This window comes from Drosophila santomea, chromosome 2L (genome assembly GCF_016746245.2).
Source record: "Drosophila santomea strain STO CAGO 1482 chromosome 2L, Prin_Dsan_1.1, whole genome shotgun sequence".
Classification (NCBI taxonomy): domain Eukaryota; kingdom Metazoa; phylum Arthropoda; class Insecta; order Diptera; family Drosophilidae; genus Drosophila; species Drosophila santomea.
In genome coordinates, this window is record NC_053016.2 from 18,758,928 (window position 1) to 18,783,430 (window position 24,503).

At 41.2% G+C, this 24,503-nt stretch overlaps 2 protein-coding genes across 4 annotated transcripts in view; one reads left to right on the forward strand and one right to left on the reverse strand.

Annotated features, from left to right (window-relative positions):
- The window catches only part of LOC120457577 (cAMP-dependent protein kinase type II regulatory subunit), a 30,859-nt gene extending 8,970 nt beyond the window's left edge, over nucleotides 1–21,889 (reverse strand). Inside the window, exons 1-3 of one of the 3 annotated variants that reach the window (XM_039645094.2) lie at nucleotides 21,707–21,889; nucleotides 19,893–20,044; nucleotides 1,648–1,868 (exon numbers count right to left, since the gene is read on the reverse strand). In XM_039645094.2, the coding sequence (XP_039501028.1) occupies nucleotides 1,648–1,861 (214 nt within the window). In that variant the 5' untranslated portion in view covers nucleotides 1,862–1,868; nucleotides 19,893–20,044; nucleotides 21,707–21,889. Of the gene's footprint in view, nucleotides 1–1,647; nucleotides 1,869–19,892; nucleotides 20,321–21,706 lie in introns of those variants that run through there. The other 2 variants (XM_039645099.2, XM_039645106.2) reach the window with 2 other exon arrangements.
- Nucleotides 21,890–22,737: 848 nt separating this feature from the next.
- LOC120457510 (putative methyltransferase C9orf114) lies at nucleotides 22,738–24,399 on the forward strand. Its single transcript, XM_039645062.2, has 2 exons — nucleotides 22,738–23,541; nucleotides 23,606–24,399. Exons 1-2 carry the CDS (start codon nucleotides 22,821–22,823, stop codon nucleotides 24,340–24,342), a joined length of 1,458 nt encoding a protein of 485 aa, XP_039500996.1. The 5' UTR covers nucleotides 22,738–22,820; the 3' UTR covers nucleotides 24,343–24,399.
- Nucleotides 24,400–24,503: the final 104 nt, after the last annotated feature.

Below are 24,503 nucleotides of genomic sequence, written 5' to 3' on the forward strand. Positions count from 1 at the left end.
CCGGTTTAAAGCCCAAAGTTAAACAGAAACTGTGCTGCAAGGTTTCCGGCCACGAATAGACATCAAAGCACAAAAATACGGATTCCGATCGATGGAAAACCCAAGAGGGCGGAAAAGCGTGGTAAGTGGGCGGTGGGCGTGGCCAGTAGCTATTTGCGTGCCATTTTCGCTTCAGTTGAGGCAGAAGCTGGAAGCAATTTCCCCGGCTTCACTGGGCACCAAAAGCGGATGAAGTTGGCCATGGCAGCCAGACGTTAATAGTGAGACAAAGGTCTAGAACTATAATACTTTTGAATCCGGAATGAATTTGCTGGAAGTTTGGTGGTTGTAGCAGGCACTGTCGAACGATTTGACTGGTATATGGTAATCAATCGAAATGGATGTCAAATTGGGATTCATGCACAAATTAAATTCACCAAGTCTTAGAATATATATAAACCCAGCAAACCATCTCAACTACATATATATGTGAGCAAAATGTCATTTCACAAGTTTCTTTAATACCTTTGAGGTTTGATCTTTGGTGGTGTAACTTTTGAGTTGAGTAAGTAATAGTTCATGAACAGTACTTTCAACAGAATAGTTACTTCTTGAGCATGAAATATTCGCACATTCGTGATTATCTTTGAAACATAGTCCTTCAACCTAGTTAAAGCCCCTTCAGCTGGCACAAACTAGCTGGCGTTTAGAAAGAACGACTGCGAGTGGATCTAATGTTGAAGTAGCAAAAGGATTGACAGCTGCACGTTGGCTCAGCTCTTCGGTCTGCTGTGTGCACAATTAATAGATTTTTAATGACAGCAGCGGTGTGCCCCATTTCATCTGCCCCCCAGTCCGCATGGCCAGCAATCCACCCACTCGACATGGCGTCCGCCTCCTCCCTCGAGGGCTGCGTGTTTGATTAACCGGAAGATAAACACGCAAAAGGAAGCTGTGAACAAAAGCCCGCAGACAGAGGAGGCCCATCCAGAGGAGCAGAAGCCGAAGCCGAAGCAGAAGCAGGAGCAGGAGGAGGATCAGGAGCAAAGCTTCATCACCATCATTATTTAATTTCCTATTTTGTATGCTCGTGGTGGGAGTCCGACGATTTATGGCCATATGCGTGGCCCAGGCTAATTATCTGAACACGTGCTGCGGGAAAAACTCCAAAGGATGGGAAATTCATCTGATGCAAGAGAAAACGTTTCAATGTCTGCCAGCCGAATAAATCTTGATTTCCCCGATCTATTCACGGCCAAAAAATTGGCCTCAAATGTCGGGGGGATTACACAAGCAGATTAGCAGATTGTCTATTTGCCGAACCGAACCGACATCGCTGACGTCAGAGATTTGCATCAACTACGCAGCAGTTCACGGAAAGTCGCATGGCGGAAATAGAGCACAGACTGGCACATAGAGCACAGAGTACTGAAAAAGTAAGTGCAAAGTAAAAAGAAAAGTGCAACTTTCCCCGGCAGGAATTTTGCAACACGCAGCAGCAGAAAATGCAAAACGAACCAGACTTAGGGCTGGCAGTTAAGCCAAGAAAAAGTTGACAGGACACGCAATCGAATTGCTATGGAAGTAAATACAAAAAACCCACCGGATTCCGGCAGCTTAAAGAAGCTGTTCGTAGAAGCGGTTGTAATAAAGTAAAACTCCACTTACCATCGGCATCCTGTGAGTTGACGCTCAGCTGGTCATCGGTGCTTTGATCCGTGTGAGAGACGCTTGGGCGTTCCGACTGCAGTTTGGTGAAGTATTCCACGGCGTAATCGATCACGTCCGGAGGCTGTTCCACCAGGAAGGAGATCGAGAACTGCAGCAGCACCTCCTTCAGCTCCTCGGGCACCTGGATCCTTCGACTCGAATCGCTCGACATGTTTGTGCTGCAAGAGAAAGTATGGATTGAGTATAATTTTAGTTAAAGCAAAAATATGAAAATATCTGAATTATCTGAATTAAAATAGGCAGATCTTATTAGTTTCCCAAATATACTGTTTTCGAACTAAATATATACTGAACAGTCCGTGCTTAACCATTTGCTGTATGTATTGAATCTTGGTAACATCAATTTACCACAAATAAAAACAGAAACATGTTATGATTAACCTGTCGCCTTGCTTTATATACTTTTTGTAAACCACGTGCATGGAAACTTTTGCTACAACGAGTAAATCCATGTAGTAATCAGCTTGTATCATAGTTATACGACGAAAGATATCACAAACATAGTTTCATGCACAACTTATTTGCGTGGAAATGAATGGAAAAGTACTAAAGGCGATGCTCCCACTCATTTAATTCACTGCAAATGCGATGGGACACCCGAAAAGAGTTAATCCATCAGGGTTTCAAGGGGAGACGCCGAATTGGATGGGATTCCGTGTTTGACCTGCGGCCAACGGTCACCTGCTGGCTGTCGCTCATTTAGATGGCAATTACCGGGTACCGGGTGACCCACCTGATCCGATCCATCATGGCCGTGCTTGTCGTCACCAGCACCCATAACACTCATAATACCCATCCACCCATCAGTCAACCAAACCCAAGCCGAACTCTGCTCATGATTCAACATTGCACAATTTGAGATTTTGGTTTGGACGGGTCGTTCGGCGAAACGACAGACGTGAGATTCATGTCAAATTTCTGCTCTGCCCAAAACGAGCTGCGACAAATATAATTTACGAGTAATTCACTTTTCACTTGGGTTTCTTTATTTTTATAGAAATTGTTTTCGATGGTGTAGTCTTTGCGATTCGCAGTAAAAAGGCTACATGAGGTCGCAACTGCTGATGCATTTAAAAACGTGCTTATAAAACACATTCAGTCGCAACAGATAGCGAACGGCTGTATGGCTATCTTTTGAATGGTCAGTGTTGTATGTGATTCATCAGCTTGATAGATAACACGGGAATGATTATAACTCAATTGTCTTAGCAGTTACCAACAAACCTCCTACATAAAGTGGCATTTGGCTGATTAAAGGTTAAGAAAATGTTCCTGCTTGCACATAGCCACTTACATAATTATTCCAATAACAACTTAGGAAATATTAAAATATCAGATGGGTTTTCCTATAAGTGAATTCACTTTCCTGCCTGGGAATAAATGGAAGACCTTATTTTTCCACCCTGCTGGCTTTATCCTAGAAATCTCCCCCTTTTACATTTTGTCGTCTTCAAAACCAACAAGCAACTTAAATTTTAAGCATCGGCATAAATATTTATAAGTTTCCGCCAAATGTGCGTAATTATGTAAATTGAGTATTGAGACTTGGCCTAAGGAATGGAATGATTTGCTGGAGGCTTTCTGCAACTTCTGCCCGCAACATTTATTCGCCCTAATTTGGAAATTAATTTCTGGCTGAGCAAAATACTTTGGGTTATTGTTCTGTTCGCTGTTGTTTCATCCGAACTTTTTCAATTAGGTTTATTAATATTCAACTTGCCCTGCGGGCTGCGTTGGAGCAAATAAATATTTAAAACTAATACAGGTTTGCTCCGCCCACCAAACAAGGCTCGATTGCGATGAAAATTTAATTGAAATGTATCTCGACTCAATAGCCAATTGGGCGTTTAAGTGCCTCCACTGATTGGCCTGGCCAAAAGCCGACTACGTACTGTTTTTCTCAGTTTTTGTTCACTTTTTATTTCATTGCTCTTGGTTCGGCTGAGAGCATTAGACATTAGGCGGTGCAAATGCAATTAGAGTGGGTCAAGGTGGTTCACTCAACGCACTGCATCCACACGAACGGCAATTGCACAGACATCTGAGAAGCTATAAATAGTTGGGCTCGAGTAATAGGAGGCTGAATGAAATGTCCACCGGTCCCTCGCTTTTCTTATTTTCTACACAGCAGTCAAGGATTTGGGTGCGGGGTGATGGACTGTGGGTGGTGGATGGTGAGTTGTGGGCATGGGAAAAAATAGAAAAGTTAACGGAGAGCACACAAGAAAGAAAAGTTAAACCATTTTCATTTCCTCACAATTTCCGCAGCTGCCGGTGAAGGAAGGTAAAAATGCACAACCATTTCGCCGACACTTATAGACGGGATATACCTATATACATTCATACATAAATATCTACACATTCGTAAAATGGGTGAAGTCAGCTGAGTCAGACTTTAATACGCGCACTCCACGAATTTAACTGAGTTAAGCTGATTAAATTTCATAAAAATAAAGATAATAACTTAATTACAGGCAGAGGTCTTTATGGTTTTTATCGAATAATCACATTTGACAAGATTGCGTTTTTCGCACTGGAAAAAGAAAAACAAGCCAAAAAGCAGTGCAAATAGTAAGGTGTTTTGTAGTATAATTAAATACCAGCATAATAAAATTTTTAGAATGCAAATGCAGAACGATTGCAAACACTTTTCTTCCGGTGTAACCCTTTTATCGATTACGTTCTATAAAAAGAAACTTTATTATTGGCTATAAGCGATTCAAATGGGAATGGAAGTTCATTTTTTCTCGACTAAAAACAGTTGATGGAATTTTGCTCGGTATCTATATTTCAATCGTACTTTAGCTGCATCTGTTTTATGTTGTCATTTCCATTAAAATGTTCATTTATATTCGCGTTTTGCATTCGCATTCGCATACCCATTCCCCTAATGGAATTTCCCGAGTTTCGGTTTGGTTCACGTCTCTATCCGTTGGCCAGCATCATCATTTTCATCATTATCATCATTACGGTCATTATGGCCATCATCAACGGTGGCAGCGCTTTATGGGATTAAGGCAAACTAATTTTTCCAGCTCTCCGCTCCGCGTCCCCCTCCTTCCAGCTTGGTTATGCGTGGCGAGTTAACCATGTGCATATGACTTCCATTTTAATGTTATTTTTACTGCCGCTGCAGCTGGAGGTGGTGGTGAAAGGTGAAAGCACCTAACCGCGCCCACCCATCGTCACCCATGACCACCCATAGTGGGTGGTGAGTATCCTCTGGATGCCCGACCTTTAGTCCCTTCTTCCCCGCATGTTTGCGCTTTTACAAAATTGCGAAATTGAGTTTTGTGCTGGCAACGAAATTGAATCCAACTTTAAAATTGCATTTACATTTGGAATCGGTTTTATGCTCTCCATTCTTAATGAATGGCCTGAATCATTCAAGGCATACATTGCTGAATACAATGAATATTTGCTGGGAGCATCTTATTATGTCGCTAAAGCGAACAACAGCTCTAAAAAGTTTTTCAAAACTTGTAAATCCGGAGTACGGACCCCTTCAAGTTCCATTTGGTTTATGTATTATTTGGTTTACCAATATCACAAATATTGTTAGTACTATAAATGGCAAATTTCTATATGAGTTAGCATTAAACAATATAATATACTTTTAAAGCCCTTCACTATCAAATTACAAAACAGCGATAATAAGCCATAGCCATAAGCCATGTTTGCATCCAAACAACCTTGAGGATTTACTTGTCCCGGAAAGCCAGATGACACAAAATCCATATGGCGTTGTTTTGGTTGCCCAACCGACCTCTTTTCAGGATCCTTCGTCGGAATTCTGTGTCAGTTGGCCTATCCAATTACGTCAACATTTCAGAAATGGGACACCTGTGCGTGGGTTTTGGGTTTTGGCTTTTTTCGGGTTCACGAGCGGCGGCGACAATCACAAGGTCTGCTTCAAATGACTTCATTAGGGAACGGCACACTAGCAATGTGTGTGTGTCTGTCTAATTAGCCAAACGATATGGACACATCTCGAATTTGATGGTCAGTTCGTGTGTTCAACAGTTGGAAGACCTCAAACAAAGAAGCCCTAGAGGCAGCCTAATTATTATGCATGTCTCATGACCACATATCGAGGTCTGCCTGTGTCATTGACAGTGTTTCACCCAGATCCAAGCTCAGACCCAGACCTAGCCAACCCAACCCAACTTGACCTCCCCACTCTATTGAATTCGAATTGGGTTAAGTGTTTTAATGGCAGAACGGCAGAAGAAAATTTGGTCCTCCAAGAAAGGGATTTTCCAGCAAGGCCACAACTCAAGTGCAGTGTCATTGCCTATTGTTTCACCCCATAGATTCATATGAAGGGGATCTGCCCAGAACGGGCCAGCCATTGCCTCAATTATTATTTCATGACTCTGAACAGTATGCAATTAGGACACTAATGAAATTGATAGTCAAAATGGGAAAAACTTGAAATTGCGACAGGATTTGTGGAAAAGTCTCAGACAAAGTCCGAAATTGAATTTTAATTGATTTTTGGTAGCAATTTTCATGTACTTCTAGCTGTGCTTTTTCCAGAAATGCGAGTTTTATTACTCCTTTTATTGTGTATCCTTACTTGGTATTGTAATTATGTTTTCCTTTACCATAGGTTTTAATGAAATCTAAGCATAACTATTTCATAGTTTCATAGTTTCACAACAGCCAGCTAATATGAAAACAATTTTTAATATTCTCTGTAAATTGCAACCTGATTGAATATTTTGGGGTAAACACGATTTCATTAAACTTGAAATCCGTATTTTACAATGTTCCAATCTGTTTTTCATTAGGTTTCCTGCACGATATTGCCTGCTGTACTTTGTTGTGCTTTACAAACTTTAATTTCATTTCCGAACAGATTTCGTCTGTAATATTATTATACCCGTTACTCGTAGAGTAAAAGAGTATACTAGATTCGTTGAAAAGTATGTAACAGGCAGAAGGAAGCGTTTCCGACCATATAAAGTATATTGTTAATCAGGATCAATAGCCGAGTCGATCTGGCCATGTCCGTCTGTCCGTCCGTCTGTCTGTCCGTCTGTCTGAGATCTCAGGAACTACTAAAGCTAGAAGGTTGAGATTAAGTACACAGACTCCAGAGACATAGACGCAGCGCAAGTTTATCGATTAATGTTGCCACGCCCACTCTAACGCCCACAAACTGCCACGCCCACACTTTTGAAAAATATTTTGGTATTTTTTCATTTTTGTATTGGTCTATCGATTTGCCAAGAAACTTTTTGCCACGCCCACTCTAACGCCCACAAACCGCCAAAAACTGTCAGTGTTGAAGACCTCCTTCGCACTTTCACTAGCTGAGTAACGGGTATCAGATAGTCGGGGAACTCGACTACAGCGTTCACTCTTGTTATATTTTAGAGTTGGCTCTGCCAGGCTTCCCCGTTTCGGAATTTTACGAACATAATTTTAAAAAGTTTGAGCCAAAGTTTGCACAACGTTTAATTTTACCCCAGAAGCACCAGTTAAATGAGAATCACTTTGCTGCTGAAAGCATTTCCCCAATGTTACCTGTCCTCTGTTGCTTTAATATTTTCCTGTGGCCCTGAAAGCGATGTTTATCTTTCGAACCTCGATTCAAATTTTCTGCCATCTTCAAGCTTGGGAAAAGGTTTCCTCTTCCGGTCAATGCGTCAAAGTGGCAGCTCGAGATGCGGAAAAATAAGGCGGCGAGCACTTAATTCCCGTTGACATTTGGGCCCCAGGCGGGGGGCTTGGCTACACCCATCCCCCTATGAATATATACGTTATTTATATGTTAGTATTTTGACAACAACGTATCGCATCCACATCAAAGCAATTTCAGGGCATACTCCAGGGCGCCGCCGGCACTTGAGCTCAAAATGCGCCACATGACGAGAGGTTCAGACTTTTGGGTCGTTTGCTCCAAGTGGGAGGACTCCACGTATACGTACGTATGTAGAGTATATATGTTTATTCTGGACAAGAAGAAGAAGGAGTCCCGCGAGTATTTGACGCAAATTTCACTTCGTCACGCAACTTTAATGGCGAATTTCTTATTTGTTTCTGCAACTGTCGCTGCTCTCTACCTCTCTCCCTCTCTGCCACACGCCCCAGGGGGTGCAAGGTGCCGTCTCTTTCTCTAACGTTAAAGTAAAAAGGTCATCAGCTTGAAAATGTTTGTCAAAATACGACGTCTGGGTATTGATTTATTAACGCCCAGCAGAACACATGTCGTATGCGTAATGACGGGCGCTCTCTAAACGGATGGAAAATGCGAGGAAAATTGGTGAAAAGGCAGGAAGAAAGGGGCGGATGCGGTTTGCTGACTCACACTTTTCCAAAGCCCTTTGTAACAGGAATTATGTGTACATTTTAACAGAGAGAAAATACAATTTATACAAGAGAGAACGCTATAGTCGAGTTTCCCGAATATCAGATACCCGTTTATCAGCTTGTGGAGTGCAAACGAGAAATGTAAACATTTTTGTGCATATCGATAGAAATTGAAAAAACAATTAAAACAAAATACATGGCAGATTTGTTTGCTTGGCTGCCGTTAGTTAGTCAAAAAAAAAAATGAAAAATAATAAAAATATTTTTCTAAAAGTGGACATAAAAGTTTTTGGCGTTTTTGTGCGTAAGAGAGCGCGTGGCAACATCTGAATGCTTAAACTCAACTTTCAAGATTTTAAAGTTCTTGAGATCTCGAAGTTTATACGGACGGACAGACGGAAAAACCGACGGACATCGACAGATAGACTCGGCTAGAATATTTATACTTTATAGGGTAGGAAGCGGTTCCTTCTACCTGTCACATACTTTCCAACGAGTTTAGAATACCCTTCTACTCTACGAGTAACGGTCTTCGATTATCAGATATCCGTCACTCCGCTGATGGGAGTGGGAGGCAGAAATTGTTTTGGCTTATGAACAAAAATTGGGAAGGAAAAAATGTAATTTAAAATATAACGGGTTCTCTATAGTATTTGTATCGTATATATTTTGATATTTTTCCCAGTGTACGTACATATGGATTTTACAACGGGACGGAACTCTTAAAGCTGTCAAAAGGAATTTTACAGCCCACGCGAGGCGAAAAAGAGAATTCTCCAGGGCATACACACGATTTTATATCGAGGCATGCCTATATATGTATATATGTATGTGTGCAAGTCGCTTTTCGCATTCAATTTTCAACCGGAATGAGTGGGGTTATGGTGGCACTGAGACAACGACTTGTCAGTTAACCTTTGCCATCTCTGGGCTTTTTCCTGGCCAGATCCCCGGTCTCAATTGTTCTTTGCTCTTAGCTTCACGCTTCGGTCTGGAGTCAATTCAATTACTTTTTAATCTATTGGATTTGAAGACGATCTGCAAGATGCACAAAACGCTGAACAATATTCTGAAATATGTCTGGCAAATTCTAAGTATTAGGGAATACTTGCTTTCCTTTAACATAGAAAATAAGATAACTTATTTTTCATGTTAATTTCATCCCGTTTTAATCATTTAATTAAAATTGAATTTCTAATAGCTGAGGACCTTTAAAGCTGTCCTCTTTAAGCCAGACTCCAGAATCTATTTCGCAATTGATTAACAAGTTGCTTAGTTCGGACTTCCAAGTATATCATTTGAATTTGTCAAAGACCCGTCAGGTGTCTCACTTTTATTTAGGACATGCAATCTGTTGGCTATGAATAGTTAAATTCCCAATGCTATCTACGCACAATTTTAAGGCAGCATCCCTTCGATCCTTCCGGCCATCAGGCGATTATGGCCAGAATGATAAACTGCTGGATGGATGCTTAAATTGATGTCCATTAGCGTTAAATTAGTGAGCAATTATGTTGCCTGCTCGCTGGGGCGGCAGCAGATACAGATACTTGTCTGCAGATGGAGATTCAGATACTTTTAAAGGTGGCAGCGGCAAAAGCAAAAGCTTCTACCCGCGGATACATAAAACGCGAGTACCTTCCCAGTGAGTACAGTGAGCCCTAGGAAAGCGCTTTAATGGAAGTAATACCGGCCATATGAAATATGGTATACCTCGCTAAATTGTACTCTTTTATTTTCAAAGGTAACTATGCGATGAGAATGTTGTTTCAAAATGAAAGCAGCACCAGCACGAAAATGTTGCAGAAGATTACTAGCCAGTTGCGCCATACAGAGTGTTCACTGTGCCTTCCACCCTTCGGTGTGTGAGTAAACGGATGTGCTTGTATCTGTATCTGAAGCCACCCTAGGAAAAGCGATTATGTGTTGTAACAAAACGTTTATCTACATTTGTTGCTGCCGCCGCTCTTACACCATAAAAACGTTCCTAGATTCTATTCGCCTGTCGTTTTCTCAGTTTAATTTCAAACACGATTCTTCCTTTTCCTCGAACCATCTCCCAAAAATTTGTTGCGCGTGGCAGTTTTTAACGGCGCGTGCCCAAACAAGGCAAAAGGCAAAAAAAACATTGGGTGGAAAAATAGAAATACTGAAAAGCGAATAACAAAACGTGAAGAAAAGCAAAACTTGCGCCCGAAGTTTTTCGGCAATTAACAACATGGCAGTATAGATAAAAGCAGAAACACGCGGCAAATAGCAACAAAAGCCGAGTGGCTGGGTGTTTTTTGTTCCAGTTCGCTTGGCGCATTGATTGCCGTTGCCCAATTCAAGACGATAAACTAAAAGGCCCAAAACACGGATTACTACACTACTCAGGCGGGCAAACAGCGCAAAACAGGCCAATTTGTGGATATTATCTGCTCTGGTGTTTGCTCCGGAGTGCGAGTTCGCCGATAATTAAAAGTGTTCCAAAACGCAATTAACAACTCTGTAGGAGCAGAAAACCTTGATTATGAGAAGGTTTTAATGAGATTGCACGTTTCATGTTCTACAATTTATTTATTTAATATGTTTTGAGTTTGTAGGACCTGTCGGTGCATTTCCCATTGAATTAATGACGTCAAGCAAATGAATCCTTGCCAACTTCCGATTACAGACAACATGACCATTGTTCTACAACTCGAGATACAAAAGCCGCATTTTGGATTTGCAATTTGGCAATTACTGCAGCATACATTGTGGCATCCCAGATTTCAAGTCTGAAAGGCTGAAATAGCACATAGATACAATGCGCAGATATGTACATAAGAGTATATATAATTTTGGTAGGCCCAGCTACGCATCGCAATTAAGCCAACTCAATTAATTAGTCCTCAAACAAGGGGACGAGTTAAATAAACTGTAAGCTTTGCAAGCGGGCTGTAATTATTCCTAGGTGAAATATCTAAATATAAGCACTTGAATGTGTGCTTTTTGTAACCAGGTCGCCTTGCTGGATGTTTTCGCTTCTACCTTCTGGATAATTATGCAAAAAGCTGTTTGAGAAAGGTTTCTGCCTTGAAAATGGCAAAAAAGAACGTGAACAATAGACAAAACAAGGCTTTCCTTGGCCGTCCCCCATTTTTCGCATGTGGGTTAATGTGCGAAATGTGCTAAGCGAACGCAAATTTTGTGTTTCGGTCTGTGCCATTTTGACGATATGCATGCATGAGGCTCCCATGGTCGCAGCTCTAGCCACTCGCCACTTTATTATCCACCGTCCGCCCGACATTTATGCAAATCAGATCCAGATCCATATCCCCTTCCACTCTCTCAGCCCTCCCCACTTGGCCTGCTTTGCCGACTGCATTGGAAATCACTTAGCCAACAAGGAGACGGTGACGTCATGTGTCTGTACTTACAGGTCAACTCGATTAACCTGATTTTCCGCAAATTACGTTTTCAAGTAATAATGGGCCCAAAACTATTTTTGAGAATAAACAATTGAACGCCAGAACATATTGTGGGTTATTCCTTAAATAGACGATAGAGGTTCTATACCTATTTGATGAAATAAAATGCTAAAATTTCAAGCAAGGAGGTGTTTTACATCTGACATATGTATATATAGTTACAAAGTGAAATAGTACATTTTTAAATATATTTTTGTTAAATCATTTGGTTCATTCAAATTCTGTTTTAAATCGTTGCTTAAAATGAGATAAATTTCTAGCTTTAAATATAAATTACATTAAAGAAAAATTAGTAGTCAAAAATTAGTATTAAAACTGTAAGAGATTGTGTTACATTCTTTGTTCGAAGAACTAAAGAATGGCATTTACCCCATTTTTCCAGAAAATAGTATCCAACTTGTGGAACTCGGCCTGTACTTCCAAGTGGCAGGAAGTGAGGTTGACAAGGCGAACAAGGCTGTTATAGTGCTGCAATCGCAACTGGCGGTGACACCGAGTGCCTGTCCTGCTTCGGGCCATACTAAATTGGTACTTAGAATTAGCCCGGTGCGCTGGGAAAGCCATTGCAAGCCAATAAAAGCCAATGCATATGCAGCAAAAAACAATCGGACAATTCGAGCGTTGGAAAAAGTAAAGCCGTGCCGATTCATAAGCCGATGACGTGTAACACCTGTCAGTGCAAAAACAACGACCAAATAATGGTTGAAAAAAGTATGCAAGGCATTTGAAACGCTCGAGTGACATTTGTGGTGCGATAAATAAAACTAAGGCCATTTAGTCAACACTCGTCTAACGAGTGACTGAATGCATATTTAAATATTCAAATCACTCAGAAATTCACGCCATTCCACGCCGAGTACCACAAATATACGGAATCGGGTACTCGAGCACTTAACTCGAAATATGTGCGCCCCAAACAAATGACACAGTGATTAGACACAAGCCATTGACAGAGGCCGCAAATTAATTGCATAATTAGCAGCGTATCGGGCCAACAAAAAGTGCCGAAACAAATGACGATTCCGCGCGGTGATAGAAGTCCGAAAAAGTGGCAGGGAAAATATTTTAATTTATATCTAAATAAATGCTAAACGAAGCGATGATACCTAAATAATTACACCAGCTAAAAGATTAAAGTGTTTTTTTTTGCCACAAAATTAATTTGTCAGCAAATCAATGGATTAAAAAAATGAATCGAAAGTTAAATGTTAATTAAATAATCGCGCTATAAAGCACATTCAATTTGACATTCTTTTCAATTGAATAACTAAAATATGACATGCACGGTGAACAAAATACGTAGAAAAACACTATAAATATCAAACAAATATCAATATTTCCTAAATAAATTTGCAAGCTTCATATTTAGGTTATTTAAGGTTAGACTAGTTTTTTTACAAAATGGAGCATTGCATAGAATGCAGGTTTTAAAACTGTTTAATATACCTTTAATAAATAATCAATAAAATGCAATGCAGGCAGAAAAGAAATCATCGAAGTAATAAGCTGGCAGGCTCATTAAAAGGCGATAAAAATTACAAACGGAGCCAAATAGAGCCAACAGAAAATATTTAAATACAGAAGCTGTCGAGGGTCTGTAAAATAAAACACAATTGACGGCCCCACTTCGATTTCCGACCCACACAAAATTGTATCTTTTTCGCACTCCCTTTCGACCGCAGCAACAATGGAAATTATATACATATGTAAATATATATATATACATATTTAAATATATATGTACATATATCCAAATGGGGAAAAGAAAGCACTTACTTGGTGGCCATAAAGAAAAAGAGCAGCGAAACGGGAGCACCAGCGACAACTTATGTTTATTTATGGGTTGCATATGTTCTGCGAGTTTGGGTATATTTTTCCGTGGGTGTGGCACCATACAGCTTGCATATGTGCACCACAATCATATATACACATTTATATCGTATAAAGAGTCAGCCCACAAAAGCGCAACATGTATCTGGGATTTTCATGCCCCCAGGACCTATATCCTATCCCATCCTGGCAAATATTTTCACTTTCCAGCCCCGGCTGCTTGGCATGAAAAATTAAATTTACTCAGCTCAGTTGTTTTATTTTCTACCGGCCTTGCCAGTGCTACTTTATGGCCATTACACGTGGCAGAATTTGGCCAAACTTTTCTGCTAAAAAATAATGTTGTTCGAAAGACTTGGGGGAAGAAAAAACATAAGGTAGACAGTGAAAAAGGTTGGCTGGAAAGAAGGAAGTTGCAGAGTCAAATTTTCGATCAACTTGCGCGTGCTTTAAGCATGTTTCAACATTTTAAGCCGCATGACAATAAATCAAAGGTCCAGGACCTTTTCTAAAAAGGGACAAAGCGCAAATAAAAAATCCAATTCACCGAACAAGAGAGATAGTAGAGAAACATGGACGAGGACAATGGGTTCAGAGCATAAGTAAATAATCTTCGAAACGACAAACAAAGAGAAAAACGAACCTACTCCCGAAAATGCAGAAAACAATTTGCCTTGCCAAAATATTACCAGAAAAACCAGCAGAGAACTTCATTGTACCAGTTTCCACAGGAGAGAAATGCTCAGAGGATTAAATAATAAAACAGATTTCACATCTCACTTGAATAAATATTCCATAATTAAATTGCCTGCAATGTCTTGGGGCCCTGCAGCCGGATTCAAAGAGAAATAAATTAAGCCGACGACTTCTCCCCAATTTACAATCTCGAGTCCCCGGGCTTCTGGAGTGTGGGGCTAGACAGATAGCCCTTAAATTATCAATTAGGATGCCCCAAAATCGGCCATGTGTGGGCAGTTGTATAAAGGAATATTCCGAGAAGTATCCCGAAGTCACCCGAGTATTTCATAAATACACCGAATGCCAGGCGGGTTTTCTGTTTGCCAAGGTGGGTTGAGCTTTCCTTTGAACATCATCAAGGGGGATACTTTAAAGCTATTTCTCGCACCCTCTAATCAAGCTGGGATCTGGGAAAGTTAATTAGAAGGGACCTCATAAGGGTCGCTTATTAGTTTTAAAATTACACCCGTTTTCTTTTGTGTAAGAGTAACAGGGCATTGTAACTCTTTGTGCATGTTGGTGCCAAATAATTCGTACAGTGTTTGGTACATTTAATACCATTTACTAACTATCAACTAAACAAGAAATATCACCGTAGTCCACACTTTGTTTAGGTTGTTTTGGTTTGATTTTTAAGTGAACATATCTCAAACTGGTCAACATGCCATGTAACTCTGCTCAAACTGTTTACCTTGCCTGCCATGCTTGAGCAGAAAATAACTAGCTTTCGCTTGAGCAGTCGCAGTCGAATCTAAAACAATTGTCCAATTTCTCGAACAGCCACATGTAGTCATATGGAATATATGTATCTGGGGAGCAGTACTTCGTCAATCGCTCGAAGATTACACACTGTACGTGGGCAAATAGAAGTAATGCCGGCCCGGTTTGGTGTGTGCGGGATGTGTGGGCCGTTCTTTTGACCACACTCTCCATAAGACGGGGGCAAACAACCGCCCCCCACTCACCACTCCGGTGGCCTTCGCTTCGTGGCTCCAATTGACGTCACGCAGCTGCTTGACTTTTGATGTTTGCCTGTGGGCAACACAACAAGCTCGTCAGCTGGCCTTCGGGCAGAGGGGGGCTTGTGGGGGCTGGGTTATTGGGGGCCAACAGGGGTTAAGGGAAAAATTGTTAAATCGATTAAAGTCAAAGTTTCGTGAGATAAAGTGCGTGAGTGGAGCGGTCTGAAAGTGAAAGAGACCAGCAACAGCAGCCAGATAATTTTGCTGCCCATCAGCCAGTCAATCATTTCCGACCACCAGCCCCCCGACCACCTACCCCCCAAAGCGGTAGAGCCCCCTCACCTGGCCACTACGAAAAGCAAAGTTTTGCAATCAACAAAAGTTAAAAGTTACCACTGTACTAGAAAAGTTTTTCTAATTAGTGAGGACTCGCAACCGCAGGTGTCATCAGCCAAAAGGCGTCATCAAATCATACTCATTTTGCCAGCACACACACACAAGTGCTCGATAAAATGATAAGCTCTGACCTTGTAGATAAGCTAAAAAGATATTTTAAATTAAATATTGTATATATAGCTTTACAGGGAGAGTTTTTAAACAATCTATAAAATATTTCACTAAGCACAGTCACAATGACACAGAAATAGCTGATGTGAATAAAGTATCAAACCTACTTAGCATGCACATAAGAGATATCTGCTTGAATATATATGATAAGCCAAGACTTTAGATATAAGTAAGTCCACTCAAATGCGTCAGTGGGCGCTAGATAAGTTATCAGTAGCCGGGGACTTCAGATTGAGACAGACTCGAGACGAAAACTCAGTGGGTCAATGTGGCCCACCAGAAGACTGCTGACATTGAGACAGACTCGAGACGAAAACTCAGTGGGTCAATGTGGCCCACCAGAAGACTGCTGACATATGTATGTATGTCTTATATGCATACACTTGAGTATCCTAGGCGTGGGTGGTTGATTTTTCATTCGAGCGTTCAGCATTCGACATTTTTTGCTGAGCTGCAGGAAAACGGCGTGCATATTAAAATCCACACAAACAATGAAATTTATGAGTTTCGCACAGAAATTTACGACTAATAAACCGCGTCGGGCACAAATAAAATGAAATGAAAATGGGGCCAGCTTTTAGCTTCGCTTTTTCGCCGATGACACATTTCAGGGGAGCTGTCATCGGCTGCCCCAAAAGAAGTGACATCTGTGGCATATTGACAACCTGGGAAAACTAAACTGAAACCGCATCCGAGAAAGCAATCCGTTCGGATTGGATCGAATCGAATCGCATGGGATCAATGAGCTCATAGATCGCCAGTTAATTGGCTGACGGCGGCGTATACTTAATCTATTTGGAACTCATCTAATAATAGTTTCGGCCTCACGTGCCGCATCCGCTTATCGCGGGTCGGCAAGTTTATCGGTTATTCAATATAGATATACATAGTCTGGGAAAAATGCATGTATGTATGAGGGCAAAAAATATAAAACTTAATCAAGATAAGTTTCCCGGGAGCGAGGAGGCCAAATGACTGACATCCAGTCAAGGAAAGCCAGGGGAAACTTTGGCCCTGCCATCAGAGCAAAATGCGGTTGCCCTCTTAATTAGTTCGAAAAGGTCTTAGGCGGCAGCAAAAAGAAAACTAGGGAAAACTTCCCAAGTTCGTGTAATCAAATGAGCTAAGAAAGTGAAGCTGTAATGGAAGGATGCGTCCCGAAAACACGACAAGTAAATCCCATTTGGCACACAAAAGTGCCAGAAGTTGACAAACAAATTCGTTTGGAGTTTTAGCTTACTAACTTGCAATTTAAAGGAGGAGAAATAGGAACACAATCAATTAAATCACATAAAATTCAAGTTAAGAACAGTGCATATATTTATTAAAGAATGTCATAGACGACATTTCTAATGGAAAAGATGGAGTATTATACCCGAATTATAACGAATCAGCGTATTCAAAAGCTAAGTACCTTACATCTATGTTAAACCATTAAAAAACCATTACTTTTAAATAAAAAAATAGTAATCACCACTTAATAATGTGTCTAGTTTCTGCGGCTGTCTCGTATCGATTTTCGTATCCTAATTGGTGGAGCAAAGCATAAAAAAAGGGAACTTTTTAAGAGCTCCCGAATTTGAATAGCAATCTGGATCCCCTTAGCACACTCTACATATATACGTACATAACGAAAGAGGCAGTGTTGGGCGATTTGATTCAATGTTGGTTCGCTTTTTGTTGGCCGAAGGTCGTGGTTTTTATTGGCCGTTTTCGTTCCGTTCCGTTCGTTTCTTCTTTCCTTTTGGCCAAACAATTAAATTTTCGCTGTGTGAATATTTCTTTTCATTTCGCTTTTTTGCTGGATTGGGGCGTCGTGCAAGAAAGCGGAGGGGGAATTATGATTATTTATTCAGGCAGCCCCAAAAATTTGGTGGCCACTTTTTGAAGAAGACGCAAATTATGCGCAATAATTTTTCGGAGAGAGTGTGACTCACTTTGGGCATGAACATTTCATATTTACACATAATTTATCAACATCCGTCAAAGTTTCGAGGCATTATCACCGCAAATCAGAACTCACAAACTTGTGCAACTAATTAATAATATCAACTTAAGTTTGACGGCGCACCAAAGCTGATTTCCATGTTTTTCGGCCAGGTGGAAATTGAATATTCAGCAAATATTGCGCATACGCCGCGTTGCTTTTGTTTACGCGATGCGTTCTATTTCTGGATTGCAAAATTAATTGCGAATCAGAATTGAAAAACAATTTTCCCGGCCAATTGTTTTGCATAAAAGAAAATGAAGAGAAAGATGTATATAGACGGGAATAAAAACAAAAGCGAGGACAATAAAGAGCGCTCCTCGCCTTCATTGTCCTTTCGTTTTTGTGATGAGTTTTTCACGTGCCGCTGTGTTCCCCCTTGTCAATTCCAGTTCCAGACTACCTACAAAATATGAAACATAAATGGAAGCCAAAGGACTTCTGTCAATAATAATGCCCTTAAGCCGACTGGCAACTTTTTCATTAATTTCTTTTCGGGGGTGGGCTTCACTACAATTTGTCAGTTTTTTAAGTTATATTTTTAGAACATTTCCCAATGTTGAGCAAATATTATTGATGACTTTTTATTCCCGGTGTGGGCCCCATTATGGCTGGACACGAGTGCGGGAAATCAATCAATAAACGAGGAATCCCAGCTGAAACTAAGCCGGGCCACAAGCTCCACGGGGCCAGGAAACGCGAGGACATGACAGGAATCTGCTGCCGAAAGGAAGTGGGAGTGGTAGTAGGAGAGGGAGTAGGCCGGAGGCCATGAGCGGAATAAGGGCCTTTCAAGGGTGGTGGCCCCGGGCCATTGAATCGAATACGCATTGAAGTCGTCCTGCCACTGATTTCTCTATGTACCTATGAATGTGTGCACAGATTCGGGCCACATCTTGCCCTCTTAACTTGGAATTGAATTTGGGTTGGAAATTGTGAGTTTTCCCGCTGATGGATGGTTGTCTCTCGTCTCTTGGTTCTTGGCCAACTGTGTTGCCGGGTTCTTATTCTCGTCTCCCTGTTTGGCGAAAATGCCAAGTACACAAAATGGAATTAATTGCAAATAAAGCTCATCGAGAAAGAGCCTCAGAATTTGTTATCGGGATTTCGTTGGCAAAAGAAGAAAAGAGGATTTTCAGACCGGGAAATGTAGTCGGATTACGGGAATATAACTGGGGAATTTAGTTTTCGAGCGGTTTTTCAGTTTAAAAACATGAGAACGCTATAGTCGAGTTCCTCAACTATCAATTACCCGTCACTCAGCTAGTGGGAGTGCGTACGAGAGAGTTTACAGGCAAAGGCAAAAAATAAACAGCTAAAGGTAGCTGTTTAAAGGTAGCGGGGCCAAAATGTTTTTGGCCCATCGATAGAAATGGGCAAACTAAAAATAGAAGAATAAAATACAACTTTTAACACATTTTTCGAAACTGGGCATGGCAACATCAGGGAACCTTGCGCTGCGTCTATGTCTGCATGTATAATCTCAAAATTTTAGATTTAATAGTAAATGAGATCTCTACGTTCAGAAGGACGGATCAGATCGACTCGGCTATTGATAAAAAAAAAAGTATATTGTCGGAAACGCTTTCATGTACCGGTTACATACTTTATAACGAATCAACCCTTTTACTTTACAGTTAACGGGTATATTAATGTTTTTACGAATTAGTTTCCAACCCAATTTTTTCGGTACCATTTATATACCATTTATATGTATATTTATTATTTTTATAAAGTTCAACCCTTTTATCAAGTTTTTATGAATTTATTTATTGCATAATAAAGCGGAAGTATATATATGTATATATATATATGTTTGTATATATGTACATAGATCCAACAACTAAACTGCATAACGCATACATTTCTTAAATCGTTGTTGCTACTACATAGTTATATTAGTGCACTTGAATGCTTTTCTTAAATTTCCAAATATCTCAATATAACAAGATAGCACCTTCCGTTTCTGTAAAAGCTTTTGGAGGGTTTTTACTGATTTATTTCCCGAGTACCCATTTTAGCAATATACGAGTATAGGTATATTGTGGCGCTCATTATAGAATATCTCGGTGGGTTCCTGAGCACCTCGATCCCCGCCCCCTACCTGTATAACCTCGCCTGGCTAAAGTAGGCAACTTTTGCTGGCTTTTTAATTTCTGTTTGCTCTTTAGTTGCTTAGTTGTTTGTTTATCAAGCAATGCCAACCCTTGAGCAATTGATAAGCGCGTGAAATATTTAATCGCACGGGGAGCAAACACAAATGGCAGCAGAATGGGAGGCGGAATGGAATGGATTCCAATGCGAATGCGAATGCGGCGCGAGACTCACCTGACTTTCTGCTGCTTTGCTGTCACCTGCTGGTGGTGATGGTTTCTTTCGGGTGGGTGGGTCTCCTGCGTCCACCTGTTTCACCTGCTCCTCCGGCTCTTCCTTCGTTCGCTCGCCTTTTTATGTTCCTTAGCTCTCTCTCGTTTTTTTGGCTAAAACCCAAATTTAATTTGTTACTTTCGTGGATTTTCCTTGTTTTTCTACTTTTATTTTTGGATGGTTGAAGTTGGTGTTTCTTGCCGCTTTCGCTGTTGTTTGATGTTTTGAAAGTATTTCGGTTATTAGATTTTGATTGCTAGATTCGTATTTACTGAGATTTAAGTGAATTTTTAGTTTTCGTGCTGTACACTTTTATATCGCCAATAAGACGAGCTTCAACCATTAAACTAATTGGACTGGTGCGCAGCGCATGTTTATCATTTTTTTTTCTCTTTTTAGGTTGAATACGGTGAACTTTCGTCCATGTAATTACTTTTTGTTCGGTTTCACTTTACTTGCTTTATGTTTAATAAGGATGCCTTGCTGGAATTTCCCAAAAGCCGAAAAATAATAATAACCCGCCAAAGATCACGTTAACCAATATTTAACGGTGTTCTGCTAGGATTTTGTTTAAACTTTAAAGAAAAACATTTGTGTTGTTCGCCAATGTAACTGCTTAATTAATTGGGTGCCCGAATTTATTTTTCGCTTGAATAAACATTTTTGTTTTCGTGTGTGCTTAAATGCAATTATTGTTTATTTTTGAATTGCTACATCGAGCCACCACAATTCATTTGTTGGGTTATAAATAATACATATATAGGTGAATTGTGGTTGTCACTTTGCAAAACCTAATAGGAAGCACAAATTAGCGGAAAAAATTGAGGTGATTAGTTTGCTTAATGTTAAAAATGTATCAAAACCTGCTTAAAGAAGGAGGAATTTTAATTTTTATGCTTATGTAGTTGTTCATTTTATTTGGCCTTAAAAAACATTTTGGTTTTTGTGTATAATTGAGGCATGTATCTTTGTTTATTTTCTCGTTGCTTGCTACTCCTACGCTGACCCCCAAAATTTGACTTATTTTGCTTGATTTTCTTGGGCTTGCAATAATGTAGGGGCAAATTCTGATTGGCATCTTGCAAAGCTGCCGCCCGTGACCCAATTTCCGAATATCGATAGGAGTCGATAACGCAGGTAGCAGTTGCAATTGCATTTGCACTTGTTTTAAGCTTGTCTCCAACTATTGTTAAATCCCAACAAGATATGATATCTGGCAAATCGAATGACTGCTGATTAGGACAATTAATTAGTTAATTGATCACTGCACTTGTTAAAGACTTAAAATGCGCTTAAAACCGGCATTTGAATCATATGCGCGATCCCCTCTCTCGTCCCCTCTCTCTTTCTCTCTTTCTCCACCTGCACTCCGCACTCGCTGTCTCTTTTTCACACGCAGCTCTCGTGTTTATTGATTGTCCCCCACCGAAAAAAACCTTCAAGTAACAACAACAGCAGCGTATAGGTAGATTTCTGTATGTATGTATATTGTATTTTCTGGGGAGGGATTGGGAGGCAGGCAGCCTGCACCGCCGCCCGCCCACAGCCCACCTCGTTTTTTATTACGCGCACGTAGTGTGGTTTTTTTATTGCTCTCTGCTCTCACATTTTTACATACACTTGCACAATTGAAGAGAGAGCGAGAGGTGCAGAGCGAACAGGTGAGGGGGCGGGGGCAGAGGGCGGCGCGAAGCTGGAGTTAATTGGCGAGCACGCTTTTTGGGTTTTCGGGCTTTTCTCTTCGGTGCAATTGCCTTTTCGACATTAAAACGCACATTTTAAAGCGATCCACCAACGCACAACGGCACACGTTCTATATCCTTGCCACCGGCGATTCAAACGATGTTACTCGGTAGCTTTTTTGGAAATTTTTAATGGCAAACGTAAACAAGTGCGAACGGTGAAATATATCGCAAGCAGAAGCCTCTGTATTCCGATTCCGTGTCAGGCAAAAATTACAAAAAGTTTTGAATTGCGGGTTGCTTATATAGACTTGGTGCTCCCACAAAAGCTCGCTCTTAGCGAAAGTTTTCTCTCTCTCACGGGCTAGGTTTCTCGCGTGCGGGTGTAAAAATACTAAAGAACACACCAAAGCGGGGCAATTGTAACGTCAGTATTGCAACGGTGACTTTACATACATATTTCAAAAATTTAGAAAAAGAATAAATAAATATAGGAAATTGATAATTTGTCAAATTAAATAAAGCTTAAACAAAACACAATTAGGAACATGCCTAAGAACATATTAAAGACAAACACCAGGATGAGATGTTTTAAAATCCAGAGGCAAGTCGATCGGGGTTTCCACTGGTCACCCGTAAGGGCGATACTTCTCATGCCAATATTATCATTGTATCGTCTGACAGCGGACATGTCCCACTGGGGAAGGGCGTGTAATGTTGCGAAGTGCATCGCTATAGCTCCCTTCATCACTGTCAGTTCGACGGCGCAAGTTACTCGTTTTTTCTTAGCCAGGTACTCCCTTATAATGGCGCCGCAGTATGCCATATATGTGTCGTCTATTTTCCGGCCCACTGCTCTGACTTTTAGATAGGCCACAGCTTCATCAATGGAAAGGATCTCGCCTTTGCCAAAACTGCACATGCTTTGCAATTCGGTAGTTTCGATTGGATTGGTAGCACTTTCATCGCCGATGGACTGGGTTTTGTTTTTAATAGTGAAAGTATATCGACGATATATCGAAGATCGAATTTAAATGCATCAGATTTGAGAACTCGGCAGTGAAATTAAGATTTCAAAAACTTGACGATTAATACTATTAATCGATAAATACCAACTCTGGTATATTGCCCTAAACCCATATTGCCCACCGAGTGTGCACGTGCGTGTTTTGATTGTAGCGATTTCAACCGAATCAGGCAATTGTGGATGAAAACTATGCCCGCCGCCCCCGCACCCAGCAGCAATGGGAGGCCCACGGAGCCCCTCAAGTCCTGGAAGAAGGTGAACGAAGAGCGGAAGGCGCTAAAGCGCCAGCGCAAGCAGGACAAGCTGCTCAAGGAACTGCAGCTAGCCAAAGAGGCAGAATCACAGGCGGAGCAGGTCGCCAATGAGGTTCAGGCGAAGGAGCAAGCCAATCCTTCCACACTGAGCATAGCTGTGCCCGGTTCCATTCTCGAGAATGCCCAATCCAACGAGTTGCGGGCCTATGTGGCTGGTCAAATAGCCCGGGCCGCCTGCATCTTCCGGGTGAACGAGGTAATCGTCTTCGACGACGTGGGAATAGCCACCGCCCGGGAAACAAAGCGCAGTTACGAGGCAGATGCGGAAGGCAGTGGCACTGGCACTGTACGCAGCAGCTCTCTGCAACTGGCCCGAATTTTACAGTATCTTGAATGCCCGCAGTATCTGCGAAAGTACTTCTTTCCGCTGCACAAAGACCTTAAGTACTCTGGCCTGCTGAATCCGCTGGACACACCGCACCATCTCCGGCAGCAGAGCAAATTCCGGTATCGTGAGGGCGTCATCTGCGACAAAAAGGCCAAGGAAGGACACAGCTACGCCAACGTGGGACTGCTTAACGACGTTCTAGTGGACAAGGCTATAGAACCAGGCGTCAGAGTGACTGTGAAAATGGAACATCAAAGCGGTAGATATTTGATTCGCGCATTTGAGCTCCTAGTTACGAACTAATGGATTTTTATTCCCAACAGAGAACTGTAGAAAGCAGCGGGGAACACTAGTTAGTCCGGATGAACCACGTCGGGAAACAGGTGTTTATTGGGGCTACCAGGTGCGCATCGCACACTCCCTGTCAGAAATTTTTACCAAATCACCCTACGCATCCGGATACGATGTTACGCTGGGTACCTCGGATCGCGGAACCAACGTGCATGAGGTTCCCAACCGATCTTATAGCTTTAAGCATATGCTCATTGTTTTTGGCGGACTGCAAGGCCTAGAATCTGCCTTGGCCAACGACGAAAAACTGACCGTAGATGATCCTGAGCTGCTGTTCGACCACTATGTAAATGTTTTGCCACGCCAAGGATCTCGAACCATTCGCACAGAGGAAGCCTTGCTGATTGCTTTAGCGGCTCTCCAGGAGAAACTGCAACCCCAAGTGGCTGATGTAGAGGCCGATTTGAGTGATCTGCTACCTAAAAGTGAGGATACAGGCATTTCAGTACGCCGAGATGTTTTAGTTAGCAAAAAGCAGAAGAAAAGGAAGCATGTAGAGGACACTCCTGAAGAAACAGTCGTTGATGAACCTCCGTCTCCAAAACCATTGCCGAAAGTGACTCGACTGAAGGCCAATCCTTTTGCCGACTCCTCCGATGCGTTAGCGAAAAGCACCTCGGCAGAAGACGATTTTGAAGTGGTTTCCTCCACCACCGTTTCTGGAACAAGCCACTCGTGTGCAGATAATGACTTAAGTCGGTTCGATTAATTGGAATAGTTTGAATTTTATTTTTGTAAATATACAGATCCGTGTGTGTTGCTTAAAGTTTCGTTTTTGATTTTTTTTGTTATTCCTCTAAGCGTTGAAACTATTCTTTTTTTGTTGACGTATAACGAGCTATATTCCTATACAGACATATACTTTTGTTC